The sequence below is a fragment of the Pithys albifrons genome, chromosome Z (assembly GCF_047495875.1).
Source record: "Pithys albifrons albifrons isolate INPA30051 chromosome Z, PitAlb_v1, whole genome shotgun sequence".
NCBI lineage: Eukaryota > Metazoa > Chordata > Aves > Passeriformes > Thamnophilidae > Pithys > Pithys albifrons.
In genome coordinates this window covers 13,552,702-13,564,093 of record NC_092497.1, presented here as the reverse complement: position 1 = coordinate 13,564,093, position 11,392 = coordinate 13,552,702, and the positions used below count along the sequence as shown (strand labels likewise).

The 11,392-nt window shown below is 38.3% G+C and overlaps 1 protein-coding gene across 1 annotated transcript in view; it reads right to left on the bottom strand.

The window, feature by feature from the left end:
- Positions 1-245: 245 nt before the first annotated feature.
- Positions 246-11,392, bottom strand: part of WDR70 (WD repeat domain 70) — a 135,976-nt gene continuing 124,829 nt past the window's right edge. Inside the window, exons 16-18 of the mRNA XM_071581300.1 lie at positions 9,765-9,881; positions 8,887-9,049; positions 246-879 (exon numbers count right to left, since the gene is read on the bottom strand). Of these exons, the coding sequence (XP_071437401.1) occupies positions 795-879; positions 8,887-9,049; positions 9,765-9,881 (365 nt within the window). The 3' untranslated portion in view covers positions 246-794. The remainder of the gene's footprint in view (positions 880-8,886; positions 9,050-9,764; positions 9,882-11,392) is intronic.

The window sequence follows — 11,392 nt, the reverse complement described above, 5'->3', positions numbered from 1 at the left end:
AGTCAATGCATATAAAGATCTGCTAATAAATACATAGATCTATTCTCTATCCTAAAACTCACCCATAGAAACCAATAAGGATAGGAAGCCTGCACAAAATTCTGTATCAACTAGGCAATAAACATATTATTACATCAAAATATGTAATTGTCCATTACAATTCTACATTCTTTAAAACATAAAAGCTGTATATGATACTACTGTGAGATACTATGCATACTGAAAAGGAACATCAGGCAAAGAAGGACAGGTAGTAGAAAATATATTTTCTAAAATTCACAGTGTGAACTGAATTCAAACTCATATGAACACACAAATGAACTGAACTGGAATGTTCCACAATAGATAATCTAAACTTTGTTGCACTTGTAAAGAATAAGGTAACTTTTTAACTCTTAAATCAATGGAACAAAAAGGAGTCTGCAAAACTGTGTAATTTTATTTTTATACTGAACACTGTCATGACACAGCATTTGTAAAGCTGGTAGTAATTAAAAGAAACATTTGGCAATATAATGAATTCACTATTTATAAAGACCTATTTTTCACTCAAATCACAAAGCTAAATAACTGACATAGGGGAGCTATTTGCACAATATAATTAATTTCTTATTACAAAATTCAGATGTGGGATTAAGCCAGTGAAGTACAACAATCCCTTTTTACACTGCATCCAGTTTTAGAAACTGAAGTAAATTTTGCTGTCAAATTTTGATCGGCTACCCAAAATAAAGAAATAAATGTTTCATTTTGTCTCAAATGCCTTAATAATACCCTTTAAACCAATTTTTTTTTCAAATTTTACGTTTTTTCCACTCTGGCTTGTCTGTTTCATCATCTTCGGGTTCCACTTCTGCAAAAACTGTTTTTGGCTGTGTTCTAGAAAATATTAAAAAGATTAAAATAGTGGTCAGACTACAATACTTCATCAGAAACTACAATTGACAGGCACTAGATAGAAACAAGATACATATTGTATAGACATAGATAAAAATAAAGCATTCTAGGCTCACACATTTTTTGGTTTTGACATTAACTTACAAACTGACCTTCTAAGAACTGAAGAAACCAGCTCACAGGCAAACAAGCGTAACAAACACATGTATTTTGCAAGTATTATTTCCTCATCAGCTCGCAATCATTATCTGTATTCCATGAATAAAATTATGATGGAAGAGAGGAAAAAATATATCTAACTCAATGCTAGAAAACTGGAGCCACTGGTCTCTTCATTCTGTGACTTTTTAAAAAGCACCTCCATTTTGACACACTATGACAGCAGCCAGTAAGGGAAAACAGAACAGCTAATCCAGGTTTCTGGCTAGGCCTATGCATGAAGAAACCAGCTTCTCCTACAGAGAATTTAGCCAGCACTACTGTAACATAAAAAAACTAATCATCTTCACATGAGAACACAGTGTATCCTACAGTCAAGCTTGATGGTATCAATTTCTCCACTGTTTACTTGTACTTTAAATACCACTCAAATGTTATAAAAATAATTATTGATTACTTTTTAAATGAACACAGTATCAAGTAGCAATTCAATAAACTGTTTGGACATTCAGCTCTGCTGTTTTACACTCTAATCATTGCATGATCCCCTTTTCCAGCTTAATCCTGAGCGCCATCACTGTGGAGCTGAAACTACTGGATTACTGACACTGGCTGTGCTCGACTTCTCATTACACAGATATGACAAAGTATAAAATACTGCCAAGGCAATAATCTCTTTAATATATTAACAAATGTTTTTACAGCAGTCTAAAAATCTTACAAAATTGTGTCTGCCTTCCATGACCAATAGGCATAATTCAATGGTGCTGCTACCTTTGAAGAGTAAGCCATCAGCTATTAAAGACCAGGCCTCTCCACTTGTTAAATACGTGGCACAAATAGATTTATTTCAAATCATTAAAACTAGTCAAAGACAACTCCCCTTAAATACAGGCTCTTTCTATTGGCCTGCCTTCTCCTCCATCCTCCAAGCCACAGACGTAAGGAGCATACTAAGATGTTTTAGAGATGGCCCTACTGCTGAACTCCCTCTGGCACATGGTCCGTGGGTGCAGGCTGAAGGTTTAAGTACACCCAAGCAGACCTTGTACCTAGATGAAGGCTTATACTATGGAAATTAGGTGAGTCATTTAACTATCCGTGGAAAGCATGACTAAGATTAAAAAATATTTTCCAATTAAAATATTTCATTAGAAAACAGTTACATAAACTCTACTTAACACATCACTGAAGAAGGATTTAAAAAAAAGGGAAAAAAATCAGCAATTCAATCCAAAACAGACACCAGGGATGAAGGCTTTCTTGGCTGAAATATTGGATTTCATTAGTTGCTGTGGAGGAAGAATGCATGGAATCTTCTTCTTTTGTCAGAACATACTGACACACAGAAGGTTATTGCCAGTGTACCTTCCTTTTACAATAATAGATGAAGGGTATCTAAATAGGATCACATCAGTATTGAGATGTTCATTAGTAAAGTGCAACTGATCAAGTGCAAACCAGTAATTTCTGACTACGAATCTGCAAATGTAACAATTTGGATAGAAATTTCCAGCTTAGAAAAATGAATAAATTTGTGAAACAAGCTGCAAAATCTTTTGTGTGCTTTTTCCAGGATAGGAGTGGCACGGAAAAAACGCCACAGACTTCAGCTAATCTAAGTGTGCTACTGAGTGCACCAAAACTGGGGGTGGGGAGAGAAGAAAAAAAAACCCTATAGCCTAATCTAGCATTCTCCAGCTAAAGCAATAACATACAGAGGAAATCAAGTCTGCTTGCTACCTCACTTTTCAAAATTACCATGAAATAGCTGTAGTCTCAGCTCAGCTGAAATGTAAACTGTTCCACCTCCATAAGCTACACAGCCATAGCTGGGGCACCTAAGGTGATTCATATGGCTGACCATTTTATAACACTGTTTTTGTTATTGTCTTACCAGCAGTGACCATTTAATTCAATTTAAACACAAATTTTTCTGCTTAGTAACTGCACTAGAGACCGAGAGCATGGTAGGAGTTTGCTGGATGATTAATATTTATACAAAAATTATCAAAACAAGTTTACTACTTAGAAATATTTTTATTTCTGAGGGCTAAATAATACATGGGGAAAGCTGTGTTCCTTTCCCCATCTAATTTCTCAATTTTATTTATCCTTGACTTTGGGGGTTGATTTCAGTTTGTCAGGGATCTGCTTGGCAGATCCATGGGAGACTGCTACAGAAGGTAAAGGGGTCAAGGAGAGCTGGTTGATCTTTCAGGGGAATCTCCTCAGAACAGACTACATTTCACATGCAGAAAGCAAAGCCTGGCAGTAGCCTCCTATGGATGCACATGGATCTGACTAAGATAAACCATGAGGCCCAAAGAGGAAGAACACAGACAAAGGAAGCAGGGACCACCTCAGCCAAGAGGAACAAAGGCATGGTGCAAACATACAGGCACAGTTAGAAGATCCAAAGCTCAGCAGGGATTAAACAAAAAAGAAACATGAAAGGCAACACTAATAGCTTCTACAGCTACACTGACAGCTAAAGGAACGCAAGCAAAAATGTTCTTGATGAGGTAGGTAAAGCACTAAACACCACAAGATACTCGCCTTTTTTGGCTCCATTTTCCCTGAGGTCTGTCCTCTCTCCTCCAGGGACCCCTACACTACTAGCACAGTCTTTGTTATGGAGTGAGACATTACCAATAGAAAAGGATGACAGAGAGTATGCAGCACATTGCACATGCATAAATCCATGATTTCAAAAGGGGTGTATCTGGAGGTACTGAGGGAAATGGTCTGTGTCATTTCAAGGGCATTCTGTCACCTCTCAGATGTCATAGTGACTGGGAGAGGGTCTCAATGATTAGCAAAAGGCAAGTATCATCATCTCTGTGAAGGGCAAAAGGGGGATTTGGGGAACTCATTATTCTCACTTCCCAGAAGGCTATGGAACAAATCCCAATGGGAGGCATTTCCAGGTACCTGAGGCTGGTAGGGAACAGCCATCATGGACTTAACAAGGGCATACTGTGCCTGCCAATGAGATTGCTACAACAGGCTACCCAAAGAGTGTTGTGGGATCTCCATCCCTGAGGATACCCAGCCTTGGCTGGGCAAGCCCCTGAACAACGTGGATCTGACTGGAGCTGAGCAGACTCATCTCAGTGAACACAGTTTAAGCAGGAGCTTGGATTAAATAACCTCAGACATTCTCTTCCTATCTAAATTATTCTATGATCCTGTGTTTCCACATGACTGTCAGTGGAAATCAGTATCTCATACACCAAAAAACGCATTCCTATTGTGGGTTGCAGCAACAAGCTGCAAACAAATATGGGAAAAACAAATTAGCACGATTTACTTATACTATGTGCTTCTCCTTATTTCAGTGGTTTTCAATACATTCAGATATGCAGACCCCTAGAAAATTTCCAGGGGCCATGCAGAGTTTCAGAGGACTGTTCAGGACCGTTTCAGAGTCACCACAATCCTTCTGGTTATGGATTGTTTCTCAGTCGCCTTTCAGGGATCCAACAAAAGTAGCTCATTGACATCTGAGGCCCATAGACTCACAGATAAATAATACTGCTGCAGCTAAACCAGCTGGAGATGACAACTGCATATCACAACATGTGACTCACGTTGAAGTAACTTTTGAATTTTGTGTTTATACTGCACTGAAACAAAGGAAAAATACTTTTATAGCAGGCTTGGAAACCAGAATAATGTCATAAAGGCTACTTCTAGACTGAAAAGCTAAGGTTTTCAGCATCAGGCCCTTTTTTATTCTTCACCCCACCACCCAGCCTGACTCTTCACTTAATAGCAGGGACCAACCTCTCAAAACTAGCAATTTATAAAAATAGATTTAGGGTACATACACCAACACGTGCCAACAAGGTCACTGTTACAAAACATTCTGTTCAGTTCTGATTTTTCAATGAAAGATACTCAAGAAACTACATGACTAACACTTCACACACTGGTGCTGCCCTTGAGAAAAAGTTCAGTGAACACAGCACAGCTACAGACTGTTGCTTCAAGTAATTCCTTTTTGCCAGGGATAAGTAGCAGCGACAAAGATAGGGGCAAAATGGACTCAATTGAAAGGTATTTTCAAGAACTCTGGTTTACCTTGGGAAGAGGGAGATTTCACCCTCACCTTCTCTCTGGTACAGAGAGAGCTGCATCTGTGCCTGATTAGGCACTCAGCTACAATGCTTAGTAATTCCTGCTGATCCTTCAGAGGGACATCTGAAGTCATTATAGTGCATCTGTACAGCTGTGTTAAAACAAACAGCTCACAAAGAATGCAACTTTCAAACATTTACAACTGATGCCTCAAGTTCCTTTCCTGTAGTTCTTTACTTGAAATCTTCAATCTGTCCTTCCTTTCCTTTCACTCCATGGGAATGGCTCTTGCCAAGGTCTCTAACAAGCTTTTTCCTGAGAAATCTCAAGATCTTTTCTTTATCCTCATCCATTATGACTTTTCTGCTGTGTTGATCGCATCTTATTTGACACTTTATTCACATTGGGCTTCTGTGACATGTCATCCCCTGATTCAGCATGTACTTCTTATCATCCCCAGTCTCCTTTTCAGCAGCATCTGGTTTTTCACCCATCCTTCTGCTTCTTACATACTTCCCCCTCCTTTCTGGCTCAAATGTTGGGAGAAATGGAAAGGTTGTGCTAATGATAACAAGCTCGAAAAAATTTTCAAGTGATAAATAATGCAAATGGCTATTTGACTTTGAGAATAAATTAGGCACCTTTAACTCCCCAAAAATCCCAACATATATTTACACAGAGGGCACAAACTAATAGCAGAAATCATGTATTTCTTATAAGATTTACTGAAGTGAAAACCATAGAATCATAGAAGGGTTTGGGTTGGATCATCTTGTTCCAACCCCCCTGCCATGGGCAAGGGCATCTTCCAGTCGACCAGGTTGCTCAGGGCCTCATCCAGCCTGTTCCTGAACACTTATAGAGATGGGACATACTTCTCTGGGCAATGGTTCCAGTCCCTCACTACCCTACAAGAAAAGAATTTCACCCTAAAATCTAATCTAAACTCCTCCTCTTTTGGTTTAAAACCATTTCCCCTTATCCTGTCACTATCCACCCGTGTAAAAAGTCACTGTCCCTTGTACACAATTGAACAAGCAGTAAATCAGTATCTGATTCAAAATGACCTAAACCAGTATGGATCAGGGTCAGATGAACTCTAACCCAGTTGTGATATTGCAAGTTATAAAAACTGATTAACCAAAAAAAGAGCATTTCTTTTACTTCTCAGTCTAAAATTACTTAACTATCACTGGAGAAAATTAAGTTACTATAGTTTCCTTAGACATTTCCTGAAGAAGAAGAATGAAAAATTTTACGTGAATAACCACCCGTTAGACAGCACAAGACCAAACACCTTGTCATCAAAAGATATATCAAATGGATAGTTTTATACCATGTTTAAGTGCAAATTTACTAAAAGAAATTTGGAAAAACTGGTAGCAGAAGAATGAAGTGGTAAAAGAATAAATGCCATTTAAAAAAATGAAGCCTACTGGATGTATGTTTTTTAGGCCTTACGACAGTATGTAATTTTATGTACATATCAGAATTTCACATTTCCTAGCTCCATGGTTTATCTTATGCTATAGCTAAAGCAGCTATGCACTATACAAATCAGCATTACATGCTGGTTTATGTCAACTAGCTGCAATTTGCATATTTTATTAAATATAAATCTGTAAGTTTATCTGTAAGATGCATTATATACAGGTTAAACATACATGCTCTATAAAATCAGACATAGGGTAAATGAACACAGCTTTCTGTGGCTGTTAATATAGACCCGCACGTCTGAAAATTAAGAATATAACACAATAATAAAGTTCTGCATTTCAATGTCTTAGCCAATAATAGCAATAATAATAATTTTTTTAAATGCTGTTGGCATAGAGTACATCTTAAAGCCAAGCTTTTAAAGCAAGGCTAACGGCAGCTTTACTAGTATGAGATTTATCAGCTGACAAAGCCATGAAGGCAGCATGCTGCTGGCTGCTGTCCGGTTCCCCCACATATATATCACCGTCTGGTGTGTAAGTTAATAGCAGTCTGGACTTGCATCCTGCCCACTTCTCAGCCAGCTCTCTTCTTTCCCTGTAGCCATGTCTTTAACAACGAACTGTAATGAGATCTGGCCACCTGACACAGCAAGCCTCCTGTACCACAGCTTTGTTTTAAAACTTTCATGTCTACTACATCACAGGTGTCAGGGAGGAAACTTAATATGCAATCAACCAAACTAACCCAAAAATACACAGAGGTATCTATCTTCCTGATGGAATGTGATTGTATTTACTTTTGAGCATGGATACCTCAAATGAAACCAGATGCCTACACCCTACACATTCTAAGCATATTTCATCTCCAGCAAACGTGAACCCTCAAACAATTAAAAATCAATATTTGGCATATTCATTAAAACAATTGCTAGAGAATCAGGCTTTCAAATATGCTTTCTTTGGCACCAGGAGTGCACTGGTTTGATGTACAAAATCAGATGCCACACTCATTCACAACCAGCATGCCATACTTATTAAATACCCAGTCAAAGCCAGGTTGGCTCACTGATGTTCTCAAGCTGCTTTGGAACAGCTATTCAGCTATCTTTGTGAACATGTGGATCAAGCCAGAAACCAAGTGTCACCATTAGAAATAAGCTATGATTTTTAAAATATTTCAAGTTTCTGGAAAGAAGTGGTGATTGTTTCACTACAGAGCTAAACATTCATAAAGAAAGTAGTCAGTAAAGTACTAACGCATGTACAGCCTTGGAGATAGAACACTGGGCTGCAATAAACAAAAACAATTCATTACTGGCACACTGTTCTGTGAAGACTATTTCATGTCCCCAAAATGTTTCCCTTATGCATTTTGAAAACATTACTTGACAGACTATTTTGTTTAAAAAATCCATCAACGATGATAAAATCTGACAATTCTACTGACTTCTAAAGTCATAGTTTCTGTACAGTAGTATGAAATGCATTTATTTAGTACTTATTTTAGTACTATTGTGAATGTATTCATTTAATTGTTGGAAATATATTTATTTTTAGGACAAAAAAAGTTTGGCAGAAAGCATTCTAGAAGCATATTGCACAATTTTTTTCGTAACACATACACACAGAGACCACATTAACACATAAAATATAAATTGAGTAAGTTACCATCTGGGGGATTAACAAAGTTTTACTACAAAAGACTTGATGAGGCTCTTTAATTAATGCAGCAACTGAAAACTTATTTCTTTATGTTGAATTTTCGGTAGGACATTTTATCAATGCAATTTTTAATATTGCTGTACCTTTGAAATCAAGTTAATTCAAGCCGTTACTTGGGTCCTCAGGTAGGAAAAATTAATATAACAATATATGACAGTTGAAAAATGATCTAGAATATGCTGTCATAACACCAAGTAAATATTCTGAAGGTTTATCCTAAGAATCAGTCAGAACTAGAAAGCATATTGGAAAATCATCCCGTTATGTCAATGCAGTAATACGTATTAAAAGGTATATTGCAATTTCAGATATTGATGTGAAGATTCTAAACTCTAACCAACTCAGAAAGCTTTAAAATAACTTTCTGGCACTGACAGGTACATTTCAAAAGCGGAAATGTGAAATTTCAACAATTTAACCTCCTGGAAACTCATCTTCATAGAAGAGAATGGTGTACTCTTGGTTTACGTACTCATGGCAGCAATCCAAAAAAGGCAGAGTATACCAATAAAAATGTCTCTTTTATTTTTACTGAACTCCCACTGGCCTCCAGAAATATTACTTGTGTTTTAAATTGTTTCCTTACTTTGCATATGCTGGAGCAACCCAGTATGGATTCTCCTCCGCTTCCTTTGCGTGACGTAAAATAGCCTCTCGAGGGTTGCTATCATCTGTCTTATCCAGGGCAATGTTCTTGACTATGTATGATGACAGGGTAACTCCGTGAGTTCCCACACGCCCACCGCGACCTGCCACAACAGAAGAGAAACATGTAAGAAACAAGCAATGTCTGTAACAGTGATCTGACACAAAGTTATTTAAGAGTCTAATTTAAAGCTGCACTCACGCAAGTTTTTTACTTATTATATAACTCCAAGTAAATGATTGTGATCAATAATGTTCTGCAGGCAAGCACTCCACTCAAAGACATCAATGTCTCACAGTGCTGGATGCTGCCACCCATACATCTAAAGAGTAAAGGCACCACCCACAAATGTCTGTCTGTATGTATCTATGGCCAGACTTCACTAATGCAGATCTGGGCAGGGCTCTCCCCACGTGGGTGTGCCCTTCCAGCCTGCGCAGTGGATGTTTTAGGTCAGGCACAGCGTGTGCAGAACTGGCCCCACCGTTCAAGTCCTGAGGTCCATCTGCCACAGCCGAGCGAGCTTGGACAGTGACAGGGAAGTCCTCAGGACTGTCACAGCACCCGGTACTAACCGGGGCTGACCCTGTTAGCATCCGAGATCTGACGGAATCGGATGGCAGGGAGGCATTGAACTGCCAGGGCATGGTCCCACTGAGACTCGAACTGAGGACCTTGGGATTCGGAGTCCGGAGTGCTCTCCATTACACCACGGGACTGCCCTACAAAGGTCTGAACACAAATCCAAATGACTGCAGAATCAAAGCATGATGGTCCCTTTGACACACAACAGTCTGAAATGACTATGCTTAGATTACCTGCTCCTGCTACTGGAGGTTCAGGTTTGTGAGACTTCAGGGGGTCCAGCCTGTCCTTCTCCAGCTGTTTCCTGGTGCTTCGCTGTCGTGGTTCACGGAACATTGGAAGCGCATGGGCTGGAGGATCACAGTTTGGAGAGAAAGAAATGTTAGAAATTCCATTTCATTTTCATGATTTTAAATACAAAGACTTGGATTCCTTCTTGTAATGGGAAAGGTGGCAGGAGCAGCCTCCCAATTCCTACATATCGAAACAGTGGTTTTAAAGAGTTTAAAGGTGTACTTTGGAGGGTTTCTTTCTGCTGAATTTTTCAAATATGAAAGCAGCCAGATACCAGGGTGCCTTCAGGCAGGAGCCTCTCATCCCAAATACTGTTTGCACAGCTTATACATATTTAATGAATTCCCCTGTCATTCAGTTCTCAACATTAGCATTGTAACCAACCAGTTGCTTTTTGCTGAACTTAGAATAATAGAATCATAGAACCATAGAATCGATTGGGTTGGAAAAGACCTCCGAGATCATCAAGTCCAACCCATTCTTCCACAGCTTCCTTATATCTAAGAACACGACAAAGCCCTTGATACATTCTTGGACCTGAAATAGAGTGGGGTGGAAACCCCTCAATGATTCAAAAGGTAATTTTATGTATATGAAGTCACAATCATGTTCCTTCTTAAATTATAAGATAAATCACCATTGGAAAAATACTCAAAACTGAGACAATCTGGATAAATTGTCAGGATTTAAAACTTATTTTTCCTCATAAATGTGTTACAGTATTTTCAATCACAATAATGGTTTTCGTCCACTCAGTCAAGGGACTCATTTGTCAGGCACAGAGAAACAACACGCTAATGGATTTGGTTTTACTGAAATGAAGTTCAGCTCTCACATTCAGGTGTGCTCATTGGCGCTGTTCTCAAAAATGAGGGAAATTCAAATGATCCAGCAAAGCCAAAAAATTATCAAAAAGTCTTAAATTTAGGAACATCAATTCTATATTGAATAAAAAAAACAGCAAGCACCATTCAGTGACCTGACCAGCCTATTTCTGTAAGCCTGCTCAATTTATTAGACTGAGCAAAGTCATGGCCAGATGACACAGCAGTAGATCTTTGGAAATAAATGTTTATGTTTTATTTTTGCAGATTTCACCAAGTATGAAATGTCTAGGACAATTTTCTGGCAAGCATTAAGCTTAATCAGTTTCCATAGGGCATCTGAGGTGACTAATGCACAGATTCAAGCTTTTGCCACTTGTGGAGTCAAGGTTGTCTAAGGGAAACCCAAGTTATGTATTCCTGGGTTTTAAAGGTGACAATACCTTAAAACAACATTCCTGCATTCTAAGTAGACATTATAGGCAACTCTGATATTAAAGAGCAACTAGAAGCCTGAAGGAAAAAAAAAAAAAGAAAAAAGAGGAGAGAAAAAGAAGGGAAAAAGGGGCCACTTCACTTTGCAAAAGCATTTTGGAATTCTTCAGTTCTTCCCTGCTCTATTTGTAAACTTAAAAGACAGACATCTAACCACCTAAAAGCTTTCAAAATATGCTACCAACTTAAAAGTCTGCTAAGCAAATCCTTACATTTTTCTACATTGCTTTATATGAAAACATTCTTAT